Below are 26,165 nucleotides of genomic sequence, written 5' to 3' on the forward strand. Positions count from 1 at the left end.
TCATGTATATTGAGCAGCTAGCCGGGCTCTTTATCCCCCAGATGCCTAACAAAAAAAGGAGCTATTTTTATTTTTCTCATGGTAATTTGTAACTGCTTTCTTTTTTTCCCCCCATTAAGTTTATTGGTACATTTTAGGTATAAAATACAGTGTTTGTAACTGCTTTCTGAGGTGCAGGACATAGAAAAAGGCAATTATTACAAGGGTTTGAACATGGCATATGATCACCAAAGCATTCTGAAATAGAATTCCACAATGCCAAATAATGATGTAATATTTATTTAAACATTCAGCTATGTGAGCATGCCTACCATTTTAAGTGTCATTAATGGACACCTACACATTTTGGGGTTGTCTGTTCCAAGCCTAATTTTCAGAAATGTCAAGTGCATCACTTAATGAAGGAGGAAAGTAGGAATTTCTTAACTCTCATTGAGTCCTATGCCCCAGCCTTCTCTGTAAGAGAGCAACTATGTTTATGGAGCTCTTTCTGCAGCCAGATTTTGTCCTAAACATTGAGGATATGCAGAGAAATCAAATATAGTTGCTATTATTCATGAGACAGTAAAATCAGGATCACTACTATGTAATGCTTTAGACAGAAATACAAGCAAACCATTGTCAGAAGTTATAATTAAGACACTTAGCTATTTGATTATCTGAATACCTAGGGGCAGACTTTCACTGGAGAAAATACCTATTACCTGGAGTTGGATTTGCTTCCATTCCATTTTCATAATACTTCATCCCTCCCAAAATGGATGTATGGTAGCTGCTTTTCACATGATTCAGGTGTGAATTGTATCTGGTCCATGTTTTACCAAAGAACTGAGTGAGCAGACTGACTGTGTGTGACGTGTTGTAATGGGGGGTGTGTGACGACTATCAATTCCTGAGCACTGCCATCTTTAAGGACTAAGCGGAAGGTAACAAACATTATCTATTTTAGTCCTCACAAACAAAAATCTGAATCAGATATAGTTTTCCATTGTAGAGAGAAGAAAAGAGAATATGATAATTTTACGACTTGTTTGAGATAGCAAGTTCTGCAGCAACTAGTCAAGACTCAGAGAACAGGCAGGACTTCTGACTCAGGAATTATTTCTATTGCTGAACCATTAATTGGACACTTTGTATTGCCTAGGCTTAGCTTAAATAGTGTTTGCATTTTGTTATAAAAGTAATAAATGTTAATTGCAGTTTGGGGAAAAAAGAAAAACATGAAAAAATATCAGAGCAACATTATTCTAGGGATGTATATATTTTACATGTATACACATAGGCCCATACATGTATTTAAATTGCAAATTTAAATTTTAATGTACAAATGTAGTCTTTTCCCATTTACATTAAAATGCATACGGCAGTTTACATACATAGTTTAAAATTATTAAACTCTCCCAAACGATGTATGTACATGCATATAGAAGATAGGACTGGCTCATAAGTCTCATTTGCATGGTAGTCATGGGCTCTCCTTACAACAGACTTATCTCAAGGTTCATGTTTAACTGTTTGTGCAAACATGGCTAACAGTTTAGGTATACCTATATGTAAAGTTTATGGTTTTGCTGGTGTCATCCTGAAGAATGTCACTGGAGACTTGGAGTTGTGTACTGAGTTGATCATCTTCACAAGCATGATTAAGCATCTCTTTTGCTTTGGTTTCATGCACTTGCAAAATATATAGGCTTGATTTTTGCTTTTTGTTGTTACTTCACTGTTCCTAAAATAGCTATAGAAATTAAAGTTACCTACAGGTTAAATCAACAATTATCATATTTAATTGGCAAATAGTTTTCTAATAAACAAATGTAATCTAATCAAGTGTTTATGTTTCTATTCGGACATTTTAAATTGTTAATATTATTAAGCATGAGTGGCTTGTGATACTATGAAAAGTATAATAAACTGGTCTAGGAAAGAGCATGAGAGAGGAAGGGAGTGATAAAGAAGGGAGAGAAGAAATGGAAGAAGGAATATGTGTGTGTCTTCACCTCTGGTTTCTGAAAGTGCAAACTTGCTATTCTCTGCACTTCTCTCTAGCAACTAGGGTAATAATATCATTGATGCAGCCCTGTTTTGCATACCAGGCATGATGCAAGTCACTGAAAAGATGAGTTTTGTTGAAGAGAATTTATTCATGAGCCAGCCAAGTGTGGAATCAGGAGAGTAGGTCTCAAATCTACCTCCCCCAGGACAGGGAGTAGAGGTGTTTATGGGTAAAGGAATGGGGTGGTCTCAGGGTTGGAGAAGGTGATTGGATGTAAGGAATAGTGAAGTACTCTATAGACTATGCATGAGTAGACAACTTCAAGGCTTCTCATAGGACCCACATTCAGAAAAATGACTGTGTTAGCCTGATCTGAGGATGGAGTCTGGCCTTCTGATGTCACACATAGGATATTTGTGCAGGCCCACGGGAAGGGTCAGTGGCTTCAACCAGTTTGAGCTAGATAAAAGCAGCTTCCAGATTCCTGTAAAAAACCCTTACATATCCATTACATCTTGAGCCATATGGTCCACATATGATCCATAGCAAATCAAATGGGAGTTAATATATTCTTTAGCTATGTGACCTCTAAAATTGGTGATTTTTAAAGCCAAATAAAATCAAGTGCAACACATTAAGTCTGAAGTGTTTATTTGTATTTTCACTCTGTTTCAATAACACATAGATGGCAAATAATTCTGGGATCCTGGGCCAGGTAGTCTCATAGTCCTTCCCATTTGGAATTCTTGGAAAATAACTGTGAAATTTCTCCTAAGACGTCTATAGATACTTGCAAATAGATGTCACCAGGCTGAAAATGTACAGCTCTATAAGACACCAACTAGAGGATGTGGATGGGAAAGGGAGGAAGCCCAGTTGCGGGTTGCCGAATTGAATGAGGTGGTGGATGAGGAAGATAAAGACTAAATTTCTGCAGAAATACATGCATCGTCTATTTTTTTTGTTGTTGTTTGTTTGTTTGTGGTACTAGGGTTTAAACTCAGGGCCTTCACACTGAGATACATACCCAGATCTTTTTAGTCTGAATTTTTTGATAGGGTTTTGCTGGAACTTGTGATCTGCCTGCCTCAGCCTCCAGGAGTGCTGGAATTACAGGCATGTGCCACCAGGCCTGGTTTACACGTGGCCTACTTGTACTGTTTCTATAAATAATTACATTTCAGCTCAGCTCATTGTAATTTTACTCAATTTAAATTTGTACCTAGGAGGCACTGTGCAAGGTGCTATGGATGTGAAAGTGTATCTGCATTCCTTTTCTAGGGCATTTCTGAGAGAGCCATGCACTGGTGGCTTAAAAAAGAGAGGTATGCTGTCTCAGTTCTAGAAAGTAGAAATTCAAAACTGAGGGCCATGCTGCCTATGAAATCTCCAAAGGTGGATCATGTCTTGCTTATTCCTTCCTCTGAGGATCTACTCCACCTCTGGCATCAGCACTTTAATCTCCCCGCTGAGAGAGGCCCAGGCTGCCTCTTGTGAGACTCTTATGTGGTTTCCCCTTTTATATATCTGTGCTTGCTTCTTCTCTTCCTATAGGGACAAACATCACATTGGATTAGGTCCTCCCTAATAGAGCATGACTCATCTTAACTTGATTATATCTGTAAAGATTCTATCCCCAAATAAATCACATTCATAATTATCCACATTCGATATATCAGTTAGGTGGACAAAACTCAACTCATGACAAAATCATTGAAGTCTCCTTCACAGACTAATCATAGAGAAAACACAGCAACAACTGAAGTGTAAATAAGAACAGTGACAGGGAATGTAGAGTGTTCTGGGAAAACACAGAATGGGCCCTAATTAATGCCTGTAATCTGAACACTCCTTGAGGCTGAGGCAGGTAGATCAAAAGTTCCAGCCCAGCCCGGGAAACTTAGTGAAACCCAATCTCAAAATACAATAAAGAAGGGCTGGGATGTAGTTTGGTGTACAGGCCTAGAGTTTAATCCCCTGGACATCCAGGTTACACTCCAAGGCCTGGATGTAGGACAAGAATGGGCCAAGAGAGGCAAAGAAAGAAGGTATTTTCAGGAAGAAGGAATGAACAGCAGAAATGAAGGGTCAGGGTCCCCGTAAACTGCACATTTGAGGTAGATGGGGGACACTCAGCCTACTGAGCTGACTGACTGGGGGAGAACACTGAAAATCTCACACAGCAACAAGTGAACAGAAAAGGAACTAAGCAGATTGAGTGTAAGGGAAAGCTAAGGTTGCTGACGGTTGTGATCTGAGCTAGTGAGTCCAAGACGGGGAATGTGAGTCAGAGCCAGCAGGCTGAAGAAGGAGGAATGGTCTTATCATCAGTGCTTTCTCAGCATGCCATACAACTAACAAAAGTTGGACCATATGCAAAGAACTAACAACACCATGTTCTCCTCACATTATGCCTCGACACAAAAGCTCCATCTGTGGACAGTGGATTTCTCCAATGGTTAGCTATACTCAGGGACTATATTTAGAAATGTGAGCACAGAAGAGGAAATTATGAGGGAAGAGCTTTACATCACAGCTGGCAGCAAAGGGGTTTTCCCACCACCAACCTAGAGAGGCGAGAGGACGAAGTATCATCAGCATGGAGAGAGGACACACACAGAGAAGCTGGTCCACAGGAGAGCCATAGGAAACAGCCAGGTTAATTGTGATCTTGATCGCCTCCTACTCTTTCCAGTCTCCTCCCTATGTTCCTCTCGAGGAGATACAACTGGAATCCAGGTCAGGCCACTTATTGGTGGAGTGCTTTTATTCAGACTTTTAGTCACAGAGAAAGGTAGAAATGGGTGGAAAATGATTATGGACCACACAGAAAATACTCATATCAACATGATTCAGAGATTATCTAAAGAAGTTAGGAAAATATTAGAATTTTTCAAAGATCAAAGATAGTGTTGAGGGTAGGAACTATAAGTGCAATTCATAAATGATACAAATAATGAAGCAAAGACTTATTCAATAAATTTCAACTCAAATCAAACAGAACTTCCCTTTCCAAGTAAAATGGGGTTAAGGTTAAGATAAATGTGAAAAGCACAGAGTGAAAAAGATTTAGAGAACTAACTAAACCCAAGAATGAATGCAATCACTCAATCTAGAACTTGAGCCAAGAGACAAGAAGACAACTAGGAGAAACTGTGACACACTAAAATGTAATAATTTGCCAAAGAGATGTCTGGGCTCCGTGCCACTATTTGGTGGTAAAAAGCTGGAATAGATGAAGATCATTTTAGGCAATGTTGTAGACATTTGTGATCATCCTTGTCTGGTCCAGTCTAACTGGGCAAGCAGGCACGAATGCATTTGAGACAAAAAGAAATACAGGAGCTAAGAATTAAGTGGCTGGATGAAAATGGAATTTAGGTGGACTTGTAGGGCAGGTAGGATGCAATCAGGAAATGAAGGAGTTCTTGGCACAGGGACCAGTGTGCAGGCAAAGGCAGAGGCAAAGAAAAGGCAGGGCACAGCATTAATAAAATTAGCAAACACCTAAAGTCCTGGTGTGGAAGCTTGGATTAATGAGAGAGAAGAATGGGGTTTTCATCATATTTTACCTCTTACCTTGGTGTAGTGGTTAATTGTGTATTTCATCCTAGCTGGGATGCATTATTTAATCAAACTTTATCCTGGATGTTTCCTGTGAAGATGTTTCTCAAATGAGACTAACGTTTAAAAGAATGAATCTGAGTAAAGCAGATTGAACTGCATAATATGTTTGGACCTCATACAATCAGTTGAAAGCCTTAATAGAACAAATACTGGCTTTCCCTGAACAAGAAGGAATTCTGTCAGGAAATGTCTCTGGACTTGAACTAAAACTATTCTTACTGCCTGCAGGCTTCAGGCCCATTCTACAGATTTAAGATACACTAAGCCTCTACAATCCAATTCATTCTCTCTTTCTCACTCTCCCTCTCTCTCTCCCTCTGTCTCTCTCCTTCTCTCTCCCTCCCTATCTTCCTCCATCCCTCCCCCTTCTCCTTCCCTCCTCCATTCTCTGCTTTCTTTTTCTGTCTTTGTCACATGCATAACACAAACACCCATGCACACACACACACACACTCAGGCCAGTTGTATTTCTTTGGAGAACCCTGAGTAATACACTTGAATATCCTCAGGCTGGGATGGATGCCCCTACTTTATACCTCCTTCTCATCTTCTGTAGATTTGCATCATGACTGATCACACTGCATTATAGCCATCAGCGTTCACTGTTGTGTCCCCATAAGAGTGTAAGTTTCTTATCAGAAGATAAGGGACAAGGAATGCTGTAGTTTGATGTGTCCATGAATTGGAGGTTTGGTCCCAGTGTAGTGACAGGAGATGGTCTAATGAGATGTGCTTAGTTCATCCAGGGCACTGCCTTTCAAAGGGATGATGGTACTTCTCATGGGACCCTGGTTAATTTTCACAGGAGAGCTGTTAACAAAGAGCAAGACTTATGTTCCCTCTGCCTCTTGGGCTTTCGCTTTCTCCATGAAACCTTTCTCTCGTACACGCACACCCTCAATCTGCTGCCATCTGCTATGAGCCCTTGACCAGAGCTGGTCCTGTGCTCTTTGAACTTTTAGCCTCCAAAACTGTGAGGTAGATAAACCTCTTTTCTTTTTATGCCACCCAGCCCCATATATTTTAGTCTAATAATTGGAAATGGACCAATACAGGGTGTGATGAATCCTTGGATCTACTTTTACACATATTCTAATGAACTCAATGTAAATTGAACTCGGAGTCAGTGTCAAATCAAAAGCTCATTTTCCCCTTTCTCCTCTTTTTTTTTTCTTTCTGCTATTCATAGTTGATCCTGGACTTAGGCCCTGTCCCATTTAATCAGTAACAGTTTGGAATTGTGCACACAGGCTTCCTGGTTTAATGTTAACAGGGCTTGAATAATTCTTACTTTTGGCAACTTTGTCTGAAGTCCAGGAATGGAAAGTGTCCCTCTCTTCTTTCTTTCTTTTCTGCCCTTTCATTGCTCTCCAGTATTTCCAAGTAATATTTTTTTTCCAAATGTAGGAAGGATCCTATGATTTTGAGTCACACTGGAGATCAAATTCTAAACCTGACACATTCTAGCCCTGTGCCCTTGGACAGTCATTGATCATCTCTGTGTCTTGGTTTCCAAGATGATATAATGGTTGCCTTTCTGATAGACCTGAAATAGGTAATGAAATGTCCTGGTGTGATTATTGCTTATACCTCCATTCACTCTCACAGTTGCCCTAGTATGGAAGGCATCTGAGTAGTCATCCTCACTGTAAAACATAACAACAAAATCTTACCACTTCCATAAGTGATTTTTGAGGCTGTAGGAGCATTTCTGGGAGGAAGCTTCCAACGTTGATAGAGTAGAATTGGGAGCATATGAATGTCTGACAAGATTTTTCTTAGAACTCAACATTCAAACTCATTCTATTCTGTTTGAATTGTGCCCTTTTAAATGTTAACAGAACACCTTGTCTACATGTTAAAAGATATTTATTTTCCAGCTGCACATTGTTTTTCCTCTGTTCAGTAAAATTACATATTTATATGTAAAATTATTTGTCTAGAATCACTAAAAACACATTTATTTCCTATCTTGATAGATACAATGCCAGTTTCACATGTGCAGACCTGCAGGGCAATCATTAGGCATTACAAGGAATTTGCAAGGAGCATTTAGGCAAATCTCTAAAGCAAAACTTGTTTTCTATTTTCAAACAGCTCTTAATCCATTTGAAAACTACCTTACAAGTCTCTGTATCTTATCATCCTGGTCATTATGATGCTTCAGTTTTTCACTGCTTTGCCAGCAGCCTCTGTTGTCATTAAAACTCATCAAAGCATGCATAATAGAGTAGGTAAAGAAGCTGCAATTGAGGTCTCTCCAATATCCCTACAAGTAATTGTTCAGTGTGATTGCAGGTAATAGATTATCATCCCAGCTATTGACAGAAAGAAAGAAAAGTGTCCCTGTGGTTAGACCTGAATTGTTAGCCCTGCTTCCCGAAGATAGAGCAATGGCCATGATGTTAACCTTTGGGCTGGACAAAAGTCTGTCAGTTAGGGGAACAAGGCTCACCCAGATCACAGGATGGGGACACTCAGGAAGCATTTACTTTCCCCCAGACTTCTTAGCGCATTGTGAAACTTTGAAAGGTATACTGCATAGCAAAGTAAATAGAGCTGTTTTTTTGTGTGTGTGTCACGTGCATTTGTAGTAAAGTTTGGTCCAGGCAACTTCCTGCTGATTTGTATTCCAAAACATTCCAATTCTAAAACTCACAGACACACACACACACACACACACACACACACACACAAAAGCACTAGCTTCTATTGCCTGGTCAAGAGCTTACATAAGAACAAGCTGGGCTTGAGGTGGCAAGTTTGTTTCTTTTCATTATAAGTTGAGTTATGATCACTGGAGAAGTACTGTTGCCAAAAAGTCCCTTGATAGTAAACGGCATAAAACCATGTTGATACTCACTGGATACTGAGATAGTGCAACATACATCACTGTGGAGTAGCTGGAGCAATTTTCATTTTACAAATGCATTAACGAGGCTAGTAAGTTGTAGAAACAGGAAACAATTACAGCTATATAGAACAGTATGTAGTGCATCTTACAGAGGAGTAAGGCAGGAGAGGCAGCCTTTCCTCCATCACTTTGAGTCACTGTGCATCCATTCTCTGCTCTGGCCAGGTACTGATGAACCAGTGAGAATAAAGAAATGATTAAGATATTTTCTCTGAAGTTTAAAGAGTTTATAATTTCATATGCTTGTAATAAAAAATGCCCATGTCTTCAGCTTTCCCCTCCTTTATACCTTACACAAAGCCTTCTAAAAACACAGATCTGGCTATGTCTCCTCACCTATTTCTGTTGGCCTATGTAAATTTCAAGCTCTCTTTTATTGCTTATCAGTTTTAAAGGGCATGGTGGTAAAGTTATGTGAGTTAATATGTATCAATTAAAATATTTAAAACAGAACCTACACTTACTGCATGCTGTGAATTACAGTATTGGTGTTTATTGTAACTGTCTTCTGTGGGGCCACAAGCAAGGTCCCCATGTGTATACTGAGGTTTTTCTTGTAAATGCATACGGATGATGATAGCTCTTTATGGTTGGCATGTAATCAATGGTAAAGGAATTCAGGTGTTCCTCCTTAGCAACTTCCCCTTCCTTCAGAAATAGCCAGGGTCTTATTGGGAAGCAGGCTCTGCTTGTCCTGGGGAGGAGCTCAAAGCTGTATCCTCTCATAATGGGAGCATTGCTTTCTGGTCGGGACTCACTCATGGGTGACGTATATGCTGAAGCTTACTAGCAGTTTAATCACTTGGAATAATACTTGTATTGTTGATTATATTTCAGATGGATAGTTTGCTTTTTGTAAATGAAGTGCTTTCAGAATACTGTGTTCTGCTGAAAATAGTTCAACAGTTTAGAGGAAGGAAGCTTTTTCAAGTGTGTGTGTGTCTCTCTCTCTTCCTCTGTTTAATACTTTATGCTGTGGACTAAAGTGTGGTGACCAAGGAGGCTTCCAGAAGGCTGACTTCTTAGGTGGAGGTCAGGAAAGGATCTGCAAGCACAGAAATCTTGAGCTTTAAAACAGTCTCTCTGGACTAGAGGCAGACGGCATAATCTCCTGCTAAATTGGGCCATTAAATAAAACTACTAAGTCATAAAGCTGCAGCATTACCCTGAAATTAAAGTATTGTCACCTTTGAATTGCCAAGAATTTTAACAGGCACTTAGAGAAATTTCTTTCATACACCGGTTTAGCACGGCCGGTTGACTCCAACCCACACGGATAAGTACAGGAGACTTAGGTAATTGCAATGTGATTTTCACTCATTCATTTTGTGATTCATTCATACACCATCCCTTTACTAGCTCACTCATGAATGTCTTGAATTCTTTCTTAATCTCTCATTTATTTACCCATTTGTTAATTCTCTTATTCATCGCTTCTTCATTTATTTTTATGTGTCCAGTTCCTTATTCATCATTCAGGTGGTCAGTTATTTAGTTGGTCATATAGAAATTAAGTCATGCAAATACACTTTGACTATTGACTAAAATAGGCACCAAGATTACAGAATGAATGACTCTATTCTTGTCTTCAAGGAACTTACAGTTTAGAGGAGTCAGCTATTGTAAACAGATATTTTATGCACAGTGTGGGAAATGGAACAAAACAATAAATGGTACAGAAATAGTATGAAGGAGGCAGTAGTTGAATGATGTTATACAAGGGGGCTGAAGGCAGTGGTCAGACAAGGTGTCTTTTCAGAGACACCCCTGGGCTGATATTTTAGTAAAAGTAGTTAACACACATTGAGTAGCTACTTGACTGAGGCATCATGTTAGTCACTCATATGTACGACATTTGACTTTCCTAACAACTATGTTGAGAAGATGCCATCATCTTCATATTACAAAAGAAGGCACAGAAATCTATGAGACTAAACAACTTCCATTGAGTTGAAACTATGATTGATGTTATGAGGCTATGATTCCTGAGCCAGATTTCCTCAGGCCAGTTAATATGGCTTCTCTGGGGCAAGACCCTGTGTCCCAATAGAATTCACCTATAATCTCTAATACCCCATCCACTAGTATCTGCCAGCTGCCAGCACTAATGAGTGTCATGGAAAAAAGTTCCTCCAGGAAGTCCTCAAAATTTAGTTCTCTGAAGAATGAACTGAGATGAATGTTTAAAATACAGTTTTCTAGGAGTATTCCTGCAGTGTTTAGTTAGTTGATATAAGCCACTAGTGACAAATAGCATGTTCAGTAGGCATGTGAAGATAATGTCCTTAGGGCATATCTACTTAAGGCAATTGGCACAGTACTCAGCATTTAAGTCCCTTTCCTAGTTGTTCCTAGTCATACAGTGCGTGGTTCTGGGGATCAAACCTATGGCCTCGTGAAAGCTAGACATGCAATATGGCATGTCTATATCCCCAGTCCTTTATCTCCCCACTTTTAAAATGGCCCTGTCCAATGAATCAAGGAGATGCCCTCCTTGCACTCCGAATATCGGGCTTATTCTGACTCCCTCCTGGTGAACTTTTGACAGTACCTTTTAGGACAGATACTTGGTTTGATCCTCCTTTTGTGATCAGGGGTTCAGGGGGCAAGCCAGCCTACAAACACCTACTGAGGTACTTCCTTGTACACTATACAAATTGCTGGCTCCAGTGCACAATGGCTTTATATATGGCCATAAAATAAAGTCATCCAGCTCTTAAAGCAGTTTCATGCAGACCATTGTATTTAATTCACACAATTATCCTGTGAGTGTCTGATAGCTCTGGAATTCTGGTCTTGTTACTTACCTTTTGTGAGGCTCAATGTCCTCATCTGTTTATTACATCTGTTTGTGAAGAAAGGCCAATAGGGTACATCAACTGGTTGGTGTTCATGGGACGGATTCACATGAGATTTCCTACGCTTGCTGTGAGTATTCTGTGCAATGTGCCTAGATCCTTACACACAGGCTTGCTATCTAGAATATCATTACTTAACCTCCTTCTTTAGGCCAAGTAGTCATTCTCTTCTCTTATGAAACTATGTTGGCATTCAGAGTTTCCTTGGTTCTTTGTTGAATTCATGTCATCAGCAAACCTCCCAACCAAATTAGTTATCAAGAGTTCAGGCTGTCTGAATCTCAGCACTGAAGTTTCCACATTTTGTCAAGTCGTTGAATTCCTAGGAATTATTCAGCATCTCTGTTCCTCAACATCTCCTTTTGTTTAGTAGTATAACTCATTCATAAGTTTGTTGTGAATTTTAAATGAGACAATTGATGTGAACCACAAGAAAAAATGCCCAGCATTATACAGCATACCTGTTAGATGATACCTACTATTAGTTTATATTCATAACTTTGACCCCAGAAATCTAGACTCTGGTCTCTTGGTGTTTCTGGGGAAAGAGTGAAAAATAATAACTAACATATTTTATAAGTGGACGCCACATGACACACTGAAAGTACCCACAAAAATTGAAAATGGGTGAGTTACCATGGTATGAGAGATTGAATTAGATAACAGTTTTTCTTTTGGATAAATATTTGACCAGTCTTGCTTAACTCTGTGTGTGTGTGTGTGTGTGTGTGTGTGTGTGTGTGTGTACATTTGTATTGGTATTGGTGTTGGTATGAAAGCACATGAATATGAATTTTTTGGAGTGCCACAAAATAATTTTGAGAACTTACTACATGTGAAGTATTGTGGCAAGCTCTACACTGTTTTCCTTAAAGTTTTTATTGCAACATGTCCAAACATACAGAGAATTTGAAAGAAGAGAGAAGCCTTCTACTGTCATCTAAATTCTCCAAAAAGCTAACAATTGCTATATTTGCATATTTGTTTTATGTTTATCTCCTCTCTCTCTCTTTGCTTTCTCCACCTTCTCATATAAAATTAGTTTTCTCAAATTATTTGAAAGTACATTATAGACAACATGATAATTTGAACCTGAAGTCTTCAGCTTGTATCTCCATAAATATATTCTATGTAACCACAAAACTAAAAGCATACATAAGAAAATAAATATTAATTCAGTTAAAACTATACAACATACTGTCCTGGTTTTCCCTACATTATGAGTTAATGCAGTATCTTTTTTTGTTGTTGTTGCTCAGGAGTCAAGCTGTACCACACTTTGCATTTGATTGGCATGACCCACTCCCCTCTTCTAATACACAAGTCCACCTCTGTGATGCCCTCTTTTTGTTGTGGGTGTGGTTGTGCTTGAGGTTGGTTGGTTGGAATGGTGGAAACCAGTTTTTGCTGTTGTTGTTAAGTGTTTCATGCTGTGGAGTTTTTCTGATTATTTACTAACTCTTAGGACATTGACTATTTAATAATCTTAGGACATTGCAGCAAGAATACCTCCTGGGTAGTCTGTCTTCAGTGCTCCCAGTAGCAGATGTATGTCAGTGTATTCACTGTGGCGGATGCTCAACTCCACCACGTGGCTGAAGTGGTCTCCAGATCTCTGCAATGTGAAAGCATTTTATCATCAGTAAGCTCTCTGTGGTGTTACATGCGGACACTGAATATCCTGTTCCCTACAATTTCCTCTCAATCTGTGAATGGTCATGACTCATAAGTTATTACACTGAGATTTGTAAAGTGTTGCTTTGCTAATTCTGTACTTCCTTCCACACTCCTAGCTGCCATTCTGTAACCTTCCCTGCAAAAGAGGTTTTACTTTCTGGCCCTGTTTCTGCCTCCCTTACTATAGATTTATAAATTATTTTATTTCAAAATGCTGTTACAAGTACCATCATTATTTCTAATATTCACCTATTTCCAAAGAGAGCTAATCATGTTCCTTTAATTATGCTCCTGGGTCTTTTGCACTTGCCCACATTAACCTTGGAGTTCCCCTAGCTTTCTAGTACAACTCGATGTTCCAGCATGTCACCTTGAACCATCTTCTCCCTGGACCCACATCAGTTATTTTCCTGAAGAAGTCTACTTCCTTTGGTAGGAATGTTATTTGGAAATCAGGATCCAGGTGTTATGTTTACTCCTTGTTTCTTCGCCCTTTCAGTGGACAAAGCTAGAACTGTGTGTGTATGTTTCAATAATGAGTTTATAAGGGTTACCCCCATTAAACCATACCACTACATTTTTTCTTACCATTTTCTCTGCTCTATTCGCTCTGTATATCTTCTAAGTGAGACCTTGTCCTATGACATCAATATACTTACTCATCTGCTCTGTCCCACCATGTACATAAAATAGTTTCAGGGTTATATCTACAATATGAGGACTAATAACAAAGTAAACTTAAAAATTTCCTTGAACCTTACTTTTGTTCTTAGATCATACTATATGAAGGCTATGTAGTCAGAGAATACTGTATTCAAAAGTCACTTGAATTATTATTGTTTGTGATTGTTTATCAATTTAATCAGGTAGGCTTTTTTGATTCCACTTAATATTCGATTTTAAGACTTGCCCTTTCTTCATTCTTCTGTGTTTTATTTTTGATGGTATAACATTAAATACATCGACAGACACACACACACACACACACACACACACACTCACACACACATAAATGCTTGACGAGAGACACTTTGTTCTCCTGTGGCTTTTATCTCATTCTCATCTACCTCTTTTAGATAACTATTTAAATACTTTGTCTTTCCTGTATGTATTCATTTTTGTCCTTTATAGCTTAGTCTTTTGCACATCAACTTCATTTTGTTAATTGACAATATACAGTGGAAATCACTGTTCATCAGCTTAGAGATATAGGTATTATTTATTATGGCCACACTATATTTCACTGTCAGTTAAATCTACTTTATTCAATCAGACAGCCATTGGTGTGTATTTAACTTTTCAATACACTACTATATTCAATAGGTAAGCTTGACTGAGCAGCAGCAGCATTTCAAGAATGTATGCATCTAAACATCTTTGCCTATCATATATAACATCCCTGTTGTCACAAAATGAGTGAAATTCCCAGGGACCTGTTGCCCTCTCAGTGTGGTAGTAAAGGAACTCTACTGATGTACTAGTGTTGGGCACAGACATATGACTTGGCCTTTTCATTCATAGCACTTGGAGATTAGTAGGGGACTGAATAACCAGCTGGCTGTGAGAAGTTCTAAGGACACAAGGGCAGGAGCCTGTGCCCACCTGTGATAACGCTGGCATCCTGGAGATGTCATTCATGCCATGACAAGCAAGCTCCAGGTAGTTATGTCAGCAGAAAGTTGAGCACCCTACTCCACTCCATGCTTTCTTTTGTGTCACTCTCTTTCAGAACAAGAATGTCAGCTCCACAAGAGTGGAATAATAGACACCCTCCTGCTTAGGGAAGGCTTTGGGCCTCTTCTGGGTAAGACCTGGTAAAAGAACTTATCAGTATTACCCATGGCTGTCTCTTAGGTCCAAGACAAGCCCTTTGCTTTCACTTCCCTGTCTCTCCCAAGTTCCATATTAACTTTCTATAGGTTGTCTAGACAGAGGCATGGGAACTGCTATTTATTATATACTCATGTCCTAGCCACTACATTGTAAATTCCTAGAGTTCACTTTTAATCTATTCAATAAAGTGTGAGGAGGGGCCATTTCTCGTTTGCATTTAGACAGAGAAGAGGCTGTGAAAGGTTGAGTTGAGTGTCTACCATCACTCAGCCGGTAAACGTGGTGTTGTTGGAATTGAAATTAGGTCTGTGTGAGTCCCCGGTGTCATCCTCAGAATGTTACAAAAGACTGTCTGCCATAGAGACCCCTTAAAGACCTCACAAAATCTTCTCACAACAGCCTAAAGATACCCACAGCCTCACCATCTTCACAGTAGTCTCCGTTTAGGGCAGGACCCAGCTGAGCCCTTGGAGCACACTGGACATTTATGTATTTTTCTTCCCTCAAGCCAGTGAACAACAAACCAGTATGATAAGGCATACCTGCAGTCTGTTCCAACCCAATCCTTTAAGGCTCTGTAAGACCATAAAGCAGATTCTCAGGTCTCTGATCATGCCAACTCTATTTTAAAACAAGGGGGGAAACAAAACCCAAAAAGTATATAAAAAGTAAAGGCCAGAGTGAAGTGCAAGGATAAATCCGGCCCAGTACTGTTTGGAGCCCTGGGCAGCCTTGCAGGTAGGGTGGTGATGAGTCTCTATGTCCAAAGCTATTGACCCAGACCAGTAAAGAGCCCCAGACAGTAGCCCGTGGCCTCCGTTTCAGCCAGACATTGCTGGATTCTGGTACAGGCCACTGGTCTGGTACGCTTGGGAGGAAGAACAGCTCCCACAGGAGTTCTAAGCCTTTTAAAGGAGTTGGAAATTGCCTGAGGCCAATTGCCTCCCTTCCCTTAAAGACCAGGGGAAGGGAGACTGACCCCCTTCACATAGGTTCCTAGAATTGTTTCTAATAATGAAATGACCTCTTCCAGTCTGCCTTGAGTGAATTTGGCAGAAGGGCTCATGGCAGTTCATTGCTTATTTGGAGTCCAGCACCTTCCCAGGGGTGAGGGAGAAGCAGCACCGGCCCAAGGCAACACCACAATGGGCTCCAACCTTAGGGTTTTTATTCAGTGCTCACAGCACTGCTGAACAATGGATTGTATCTAGATTAGGGCCCAGCAGACTGAGGCTGAGGCTTGGGAAGAGACATAGATAGCTCTCCCTTGATCAGGCATCTGGCACTGGAAGCCGGTCCTGGCTGGCAAAGCCAGCACTTTCCTCTTGCACTGCTGCCTCCATGAAGCCTGGGAGCCCTTTCCAAGCTGGTGTTGACTCTGCAGTCATTGTCTGTGATCGATATGGGGAGACAAGATACAATATATGAAAAAAAACTATGTAACTATCAATGCAAAATGACAGAAAATATCCCAGGACCATACATAAGTAGATGGCAAATGAGTGGTACAGACAGCACTTTGAGAATTATTTAAACTGCCTTTACTCTTGGCATAGAAAATTCACTTTGTCAACATAGATAACTGTACCAGTAGTGACCCTGGGGACCTTAATATAGACTTGTTTTATTACAATAGGAGTATAAGTGAATTGGCACAATGTTCAAAGGAATATAAGCAGCTCCCCACAGTGATTTCAGTTCAATTAAGCTGGGTATTGACAATCTGTATACTTCCTTTCCTTCCAAGCATTGTGATAGAAAAATTACAGTTTTTTTTCTGGCTCTGCAAAGACAGATATGTGTGCAGAATGAGGTCTTATTAATCAGAGCTATTTCTTGTCTCCCTTTTTTTTAATAAACTTTCCTTTTATTTGTTCTTCTTTCTGAGTGGTGATCCCCATGGCAACAGATGGAACAGTATACAGGATCTGTAATTACTATTATTAATAATAATAATCACAATAATAATACCAATCAGATAAAATGGGAGAAAAATATGAAATAAAATTAAATTGTAGCTCTGTCTGTAAACAGTTTAAAGCTTTGGCAGTGAGCATCAGAGGAACCAAGCAGGTCGTGCAGGCCAGTGAGCATCGACAGCTTTTCCTGAGAAAACATAGAGAGAGATTTCACCCCAGGGACAGGGATGCAGAGTGTTCAAAAATACCCTGCCATGACCGTACTGCTGGCTCCTTGTGTAACTTCTTGTTCTTATCTTGTGCTATTTTTTGTTGTAACCACATGTGTGTATGTGATCTTACAATTTAAGAGTCCTTTTAAATTTGGACCATTATATAACATATGCATCAAGGATTTTCTTTGGAAATGCTGGAACCAAGAACCTGGCATATTACAAATGGCTGTGATGAATTAATCTCTGCATTTGACAGCAATATTCCAGAAGTCCTAAGGTGCTTGGTGCAAGCCTAGGCTCTGGTAGCTTGGGGATGAAGACCCCTTCTTGATCATCCAGTTCTTGAGGAAATAATACACAGCCTCCATGAGAACACCCCTCCATCAACACCCCAATGTTCCCCAACAGGTCCCTGTGGACCCATCTTAATCCTCAGAGTAACTGTAATAGCCTGAGACATTGTCATTGTATATACAACTCTCTCTGCCAAACAGTGGGGAATGTTTGGAAGAATTACTGCATTTCCTTCCATATGTACACTCTAGTGGCTGACACAGTGCAAATGGGACGTGAGCTTGAGCACAGGAATGAACATTTTCATATCCTGGAAGATTACATAACTCCAGGTGAAGATAGACTTGAAAGTTAAAAATCACAGTAGAACTTGAACAGTACTTTACTGGTTTACATAACACAACAGGGCTATGTCTATTGCACGATGCTTTGGAAGTTCATCACACATGCTATTTGATAGCCCATGACCTGTAACTCTTTTCTATGTAAAGGTGGCTTGACATCTGGTATAGATCTGGGTCATGAGATCACCTACATTCATGTCAGCCCAAAACCAGGCATGGTGGGGCACTCTTAAAATCCTAGCTCTTATGAGGCCGAGACAGGAGGATTACCACGAGGTCAAGGCCAACCTGGAATACATAGCAAGACCGTGTCTTTAAAAAAGAAATCATAACAAGACAAAACATAAAAGAATATATTTTGAATACATAATAACTGTGTCACTGGCATCATTCTAAAGCCCAAGCTGTATCCGCTGATTTCCCTGTTGATGAAATTAACCATCTTGACCATTTACTTTCATGAATCCAGTTTTACTGAAAGCTGTGCGTGAATCCATATATGGGTCCATGGTGGGAGGTGAATCTCACCTGCCCATTGCCTATAGGACCATTCAAAAGGACTTTTGCTTGTTTGAAAATTCCTCAGAGCTGACTTCACATAGTCCTTGTCCTGTTAAAATCACCCTTCCCATCCCAAACAAGGCATGGAGAGTATCAGTCACCAGAGTGCATCTGTCCATGGGGACATTCACTGCTAGATGTTCATCCAGCTTCCAGGGCCTATGTACACAGCTACCATGGAGCTGAGATAAAAGATAGAAAGCCAGGGGCCTGGGATTTTGCTCAGTGGCACCACGCCTGCCTTGCAGGGACAAGGTCCTGAGTTTGATTCTCAGTATCCAAAAAAAAAAAGGGATAGAAAGCCAGAAAACAATGAGCTCCAGTTGTCCCTTCATTTTTAGTTGTCATCCTTTTCCCTGGAGAAAAATAATCAGAGGACGCAAGCCAGCTTTAAAAGGAAAGTCAGCTGTGAGGCTCCCTAGTTCACAGACCTATCCCCACCCTGTCCCTCTTGTGCTTGAGCCAGAGCCGGTGCTGTGTAGTAAGTGAATTGTGGGGAGCACTTTGGGGCTCTTAATTGTTCCTTTGTATCATCTGCACATCACATATTACCAAAAAGTGTCAATTATTAATTGAATTCTTAAAACTTCAACTCACCCTCAGAGAACTAAAGATGGAGCTAGTGATGTCATCAGTGACCTTAGGCTGAAATTTTGACTTTTTTCTGCCATAGATTGATATAACTTATGTAAAATGAATCAATGGATAAATGAATGACCAAATACATTAGTGAATATATGAGCAATGAGATAAATAGATGTATGGATATGCAAATATATTTACACTTAAAAGAAAATATAAATCCAAAAGATTTAGTGGTGTTGCATGGGCCACTTTTGGAATTGGATCGCACCCAAGGAGAGTAGAGACAAGTTTACTTATGATAGACAGATAGATAGATAGATACATACATACATACATACATACATACATACCTAATAGGCAGGCAGACAGACAGATGGCAAGAAAAATTGCTACCTAACTACCTCCTCAATGTCAGTCTTTACCTGATATCTACCAGAACAGTTTTGAAATGAAAGCCATCCAAGGCCTCATGATTTCATTCATTCATCTCTTCTCTCATTCTTCAGGATGTGTTTGAAACTCGTGGCTTCCATTACTGTAGACCAGACATGATTTCTTCCCATAAGCATCATGGTCATCTCAAAGTGCCCATATTTATTGTGCCTACAACATTTCCTTATCAAATGATAACTTTTCTTTGGTTATTTGCTCAACATTTGTCCATACTGGTATGAACATTTTTAAAGTTTCAGGTTAATTATTTTGTAATGTTACCATGTTTTACTTTTATTTTTAAAGGGCAAATGTAGTAGTATTAATTTTTGAGACTTAAAGAAACATATAATCCTGCTCCAGAGAAACATTAAAGATGCAGATTATGGATGGATTGGTTTTATGAAAGATGTAAGATGTGTCTGATTATTTATATATAATTCAGTTGGATAATGGAAGACTTATTTCCTTTTTAGGGTTAGAAAAATCCTTTGGAGATATTTAAAACCAAATCCTCTCTTCCTTCTTTCTTTTCCCAGTATGTTGAAATTGAACTACGGAGAGGTGAATGACTAGTTCCCAGTCATGTGTATAATTGATGGTAGAAGAATTACCACAGAACTCCCAAGAAAAGTCACTTTCTTTTCTCAGCTAAATCATGCCCACAGCCCCAACACTGATTCTTAGTAGTGCTAAATAATAGTGGTTCCTTTCAGCATCACCACTGTCTAAAAGCTAGGCCTTAAGTTATTTCTCTACCGTATGAACCTTAGTTTCCCCATTTGTAAAACTAAAAGGGTGGAAACTAAGAGGGGAGAAACCACATGATTTCTATGTTAGGTTTCCTTTCAGCTCTGAGAATCTATGAAGAGTAATGAAGCAATTATGTGGGCAAGAGTCTCAGATGACAAAAGCTTTTCAAGTCTTCTTATTTCCTCCTTTACTCTATTTGTGAGGAAGTTCAGAATTAAATTGTATGTCCAATTGCACTAAATGTTTTGGGCCAGTTTATTGTAACAGTGTCTGATGCACTCTAGATAGACCTTACAATTTTATACTTATGGTTGCTATTTCATATAATCAGCTCTGTAGCCCATGTTACTGATGAAGCTGACATGCTCTTGTTGTCATTGTTGTTATTGTAACTGATGACAAAATTTAGTTTCAGAAAAGTGAATCCTTGTCCAAGCTCATTGTTGACAGAAATAGGTTTCTAATACAGCCCTCTCAGCCTCAAAAAACCAAATTCCTTTTTTCTCTCCTTGCTGTCCATTCTTTCCTGACTTGTCCTTTCACTCATGTAGAGGTCCTTATCTTTGTTTATTCTTTTACTATAAACCTTTCTGGATATTTTTGGCAACTATATGAAAAGGAGCATAAATAATGAAAAATTACAGTTAAGTGCATTGCATGTGTCATATAGATCCCCAATTTTAACTTTGTCACTGATGGTATATTTTACATTACTTGTTATGTGTAGGTCTTATTTTCAAAATGATACTTATGGTTCTTTGGAAAAGTTATTTAAACTAGTGTTTCTCCTGTGAAGAAATGTATATAGTAGCTGCAAATGCGGGCCTCAGTTCAAATCCTTGCTTAGTCACCATCTATATAATCTTGGGACAGCTACCTACTAGTCATTCACATTTTCCTCATTTTTAGCATGGCAGTATTGGCTGTCTTCCAGTTTAGGTATACTCAGGTTTCTCTATCTTTGAGATCCATGTCTGAGGATTCAGTCAATCTCAGAGCAAATATACATGGAGAAATTTTTTGTGTCTGTGCTAGATATGTACAGACATTTTGTTCGTCATTATTCCCTAAACAGCTATTAACACAACATTTACATTGTATTAAATATTGTAAGTAATCTGGAGATAATTTAAAATACACAGGAGGATGTGTGTAGGTTCTATGGAAGTACTGTGGCATCTTAGGTAAGGGACTTGAGTTCCTTCAGATTTGAATATTCCCGAGGGGTCCTAGAACCAATCCCACATGAAGATAGAGGTAGGACTCTATTGTCCGTTTTAAAGAAGATAATTAAATCTTTAGTATAAACTGTGAAATAAGGACTCCATCCATATAGCTGTTAAGGTTATTTGCCCCCATACTAACCGAAGAGAACACTGCAAGGACATTCTGTAGAAGCAGGGCACACAGACAGGGATTGACTATGGCACATGAGTGACCATCACACTACTGGCCTGATCCTCTTGTGACTTTCCTTCTAACATCTCTGCTTTTGGATATTGTCTTGGCAGAAGACAAGATCTGGGTGTCAGTGGAGCACAACAACACAGAGCTGACCCGTGTGCAGGGTGCCAACCCTCAGAAGCCCTACATGATGACCTTGGACTACGGCAGCAGCATGGAGCAGCTGGAGGCCCTGATCGACAGCTCAGAACACTGTGAGCAGGAGGTGGCCTACCACTGCAAGAGATCTCACCTGCTCAACACACCTGGTAAGGCCAAGGGGGCAGCAGTGGGATAGATGAGACTCTGAAACCCAGAGCATCAAGCAGGGAGTGTTTGCCAGGAAGGGAGCCATAACTGCGGTTGTTCACCATGCAGTGGAGAGAAATGTGGCCAGGAAAGGCCCACTTATATCTGAGCCTTGCCTTTCATATCCAGGGAATGACTTGAGTGCATTCCATGAGCCTCTCAGGGTTTGTTCTCATCTTCAAAAAGCAAATGTACACAACTCCCATCCTGCAACAGTTGTGGAAATGAAGAGCTTCTTGAGAGAAATGGCGCTTGAAGAGGGAGAACCTGTGAGTTGGACACAGAAAGCGTGGTGGTGGGAGACGATATTTCTGGGAGGGGAACAGAATGTGAGAAAGAAATCTCAGCACATTCATCCAAGATGATGAATTGTGTCTGGGCGAAGGATGCATAAGGCAGAAGTATTGGGCAAGGAGGCTGCCAGGACAGGGGTAACTGTGTTGATGGTACTCGTGATGCCAGAGGAGTAGAGGCACTAAAAAAAATTACTTTTTTAATAACAAACTTTCATTTTAGAAAAAATAAGCTAATCCTTTTTATTTATTTTCCCCATGGTGGCGATCTCTTAGAGAAAATGTTTGATATTAACTATAAATGTGTGAAAGAAGAGAGGGAGAGAGAAGGGAAGGAAGAGAGGAAGGGAAAGAAGAGGAAGGGAGGGAGGGAGAGAGAGAGGGGAAAAAAAGACTTCTAGGACTGCTTACCAAATTCCAAAGAGTAGAAAATGTCAGAAGGTGTGGGACAAAGTTTCCTCACACCCTAGGAGTCTGTGATGTTGTGAAAGAAAATTTACCATGTATTTCATGGAAGAAAAAAAGGCCACAAGTGTATTGAGCATTCATGAAAGGGTTTTGCAACCTCCACCCTCAAGAAGTTTAGAATACAGTGCTTGGAGTTTAGAAATTGTGAAAGGCTGGAGAGATAGAGACAATGAAACATCAGCACAGGGGATGGGACAGAAACTAACTAAACAATGTGCTGCCTAGCTGGTCTAGAATCTTCAGGGAAGATCTTATCCTACATCAGTGAATTTTCCAGATAACTGTCGCTTAGCCCTTTAAGCACCAAAAACCTTTTCAAAGAATTTTTAGCTAGTTGAAATGAAAATCTTTCTCAAATGGATTACACGCTTCCTTGCCTTTCTAAACAGAGAATTCTAAATGTAAAATGTAACATTTTCTTGATGACTCAGGATCACCATTGTGAAAATCAAATATTGTCCTCTCCATAGGCTCAACTACACTTGCAAGGTTGATTAGATCGGAGGCACTATTGGTGTCCTTTACTCAACATCCTCAGACACACTGGGAGAGTAGATGTTTGTATTTATTCATATTTCCCTCTCCCTGAACTGTGAAGGCTGTTCTTGTCACTCTCAGCTCCTTTTTGAGGGTGCCTTTATTCACACACCTCTCTACCTAATTCAATTGTGTTGCCTATAGTTTTATGACAATTAAATTTGGTAGAACTATAGGAAAATGGGAATGTGTTCATTCTGACTATAGGACTTTCTTTAAAATGGTGGTCTTATAATATCACTTGGTGTTATGGCTTGTGTTTAGATGTCCCCCCAAAGCTTCATGCTTTTTCAGAGATGGTTGAATCTAAAGTGTGTGATTGATTCATGATAGGGTTAGGCCTGACAGCACTAGGATTAAGGGCATAAGTCACTAGGATTAAGGGCATAAATGCTACCTGCTCTAAGTAGTCTGAATAAGGTAAAAGGGGCAGAAAGACACTGTTAAGGTCCCTTGTTGGTTTTACTATTTTGTGTGTGCCATGTTGTTTCTCCTCTGCATTGTCTGTTTGTCATCCCTGCCTCGAAACCAGTGGAGTATGAACTGAAACCTCTACAAACCTCTGTGAACTAAATAAACCCTTTCCTCTTTAACCTTTTGAATGTCAAATAATTTGTCTCAGCAATGAGAGAAAAGTAACTAAGATACGTGGCCACACCACTACCTTTGTGTATGTGCAGTTTTCCTCTTTAACTCCGGTGTCTTACATTCCCAGTGTACCTGAGTGGAAAAGGCATGGATTTGAGAGAGGCCCGATTGGGAGTGAGGGTCTGACTTTCTCCACCATTCATGTGAACTGATGCATCTGCTCAATTGCCACAGTTCATTTTCACTACCTGACAAATGTGCATGGACATCCTGAACTCATAAGCCTGACAGGAGAGCTGAAGGAACAATGACATCTTGGCTACTGGTACAATGCTTAGTATATGTTAGTTATTCAGCAAACACCAGTGCCCTTGCTCACAGCTCCCATCCCAGCAGGGAAGGTCCAAAATTTGTGTCATAATGGGGAAAAAGCTCAGAGGGGAATCTTATTGCTATTTAGTTATATAAATAGAATATTGATAATGATTATATAGTAACAGGATTGAAAAATTTATATAGGCTAGTAATCTCACCACCTGGAGATGCCAATATAACTTTTCAATGTGAAGCCTTGCAGATATTTTTTTCAAGTGTACAGTATATTCACAAAGTCATCACTGGAGCACACTACCCATATGTTTGAGCTTGAGGGTTCTCATTAATCCCCCTGTTCCCCTTGGATTCTGAATCAGTGTAGTAAAATGAAGGAAGACCATGGCATGGACACCCAGTATCTATCTACTTTCTACTGGGAAGTTGGCTTGGAGAATGCAGTATGAATCCCTTGTTCCTCAAATTACTCCTCCAAACCAGTCATTGGTTGGGGTGAAGGGGGTGACAGAGAACTCATCAGCCAGCCCCTTACAGATGTGGTCCCAGCTCTGCACCATTCTTGCAGAGTGACCCTATATTTGGGCCTCCATGCAGGTGTGCTCACTTATGGAAGCAAGAATGCAGAGAATAATTAATGTGCATCACGGATCTGAGAGCCAGCATGGAAGGCATGTGCTTCCAGCAATGTTTCCCTGGTCTCCCTTAGCACTAAGCATTCCCTTCCCAATGGGAAAGGCCAAGGGCAAAAGGGACAAGGGTGCCATTCTTTCTCTGTTACCCACCAGGGAGTCTGGAAGTGTTGAACAAGTTTTTGCACTATCAAGTAAATCTAGAGTAGATTTAAGAAAGAGATTCCCATCCTGAGACACTACTTTGCAATCTATAATTATCTCACACACACACACACACACACACACACAGACACATATGCAAACACACACAAATGTACAAATATCAATGCATATAAATAAATATGACCCAGACCATCATTTTTATTAACAACAGAGTATTATCTGATATAGTGGTACTAAAACTAACAAATCTGCTATTTGGACATATAGATTGTTTCCATTATTTTACTAATACAAATAATGCTGTATGAACATGTTTGCATGTAGATCTTTATGAAGGTAACTGTTTTAGTTACTTTTTTATTGTTGTTGTTGTTGCTGAGACAAAATACCTGACACCCACAAGTTAAAGGAGGAAAAGCTTATTTGTTCCACATTTTGTAGAGGTTTCAGTTCATAGTTGGCTGGCTCTAAGGCAGGGTATCATGGCAGAGGGACATCACAGAGGAGAAACAGTCCATGGCAGAGTAGATAGGAGGTAGTAAGCAGCAAGCATCCTAAGTAGTAGCAGGGCTCGGGGATTTAGCTCAGTGATTTCTCTGCCTGCTGTGCAAGCGCAAGGACTCAAGTTTGATCCCTGGTACCAAAAAAAAAAAAAAGAAAGAAAGAAAGAAGTAGTAGCAAGCCTCCCTTTCCTTTTTATCCCATCCAAGATAAAGACTTTTCAGTGGTGCCACCCACACTCAGGTTGGGCCTTCCCATTGTCCACACTCAAAATCATGATAAACCAATTAGTGAACTGCACACACTTAATGCAAGTATCACACACCTAGATCTGGCCACCTCTAAAAAGCCCCACCACTGAGCACATGAGGCTTTGGGGGAACATCTAGACAGAAGCCATAACACTGATTGTATCATCATAATAAACTCCTTGAGGTGTCATTGCCAGGGCAGAAAGTGTACATATTTTAAGGCTTTTACCACAATGACTTTTACAGTATATCAAGGTTTTACCAATGTATCCTCTGCAAAACACTGTGGGACTAAATGCTCACTTCCCAGCAATGGATATCCTCATTTTACTTCAGTGTTCGTAGAGCTGATAAATGTAAAGAGGGTCAAAGACAATTAAAAATAATTTTTGTTATCTTTGTTAACTTTTTAAGAAGACGTAAGACCAACCGATTCCCATAGTTTATTGGCTACTTCCCACTAATCCCATAGGATTAGTAGAAGTTACAAAATATCTGTAAATTTTGGCTACAGGTGTTTAATACACAAAAAGAGGATGTGGAGGGTGCCTTCTTATCACAGACTCTCCTCCATACTATATAAATAGTAGATTATGAAGAGAGGAAATAAAAAAGAAAAGATGACAGAAAAGTAGAGGAATAT

The 26,165-nt window shown here is 39.7% G+C and overlaps 1 protein-coding gene across 5 annotated transcripts in view; it reads left to right on the forward strand.

Moving 5' to 3' along the window:
* Cntnap5 (contactin associated protein family member 5) overlaps positions 1 to 26,165 on the forward strand; it is an 874,588-nt gene that overhangs the window by 552,325 nt on the left and 296,098 nt on the right. For all 5 annotated transcript variants that reach the window (XM_087198285.1, XM_021236419.2, XM_021236420.2 and 2 more), the window contains one exon: positions 21,517 to 21,717. In XM_087198285.1, the coding sequence (XP_087054411.1) occupies positions 21,517 to 21,717 (201 nt within the window). The remainder of the gene's footprint in view (positions 1 to 21,516; positions 21,718 to 26,165) is intronic.

The sequence above is a fragment of the Heterocephalus glaber genome, unplaced genomic scaffold (genome assembly GCF_053883595.1).
Source record: "Heterocephalus glaber isolate CG9 unplaced genomic scaffold, H.glaber_assembly_v1.0 deba00000347, whole genome shotgun sequence".
Taxonomy (NCBI): Eukaryota; Metazoa; Chordata; class Mammalia; order Rodentia; family Bathyergidae; genus Heterocephalus; species Heterocephalus glaber.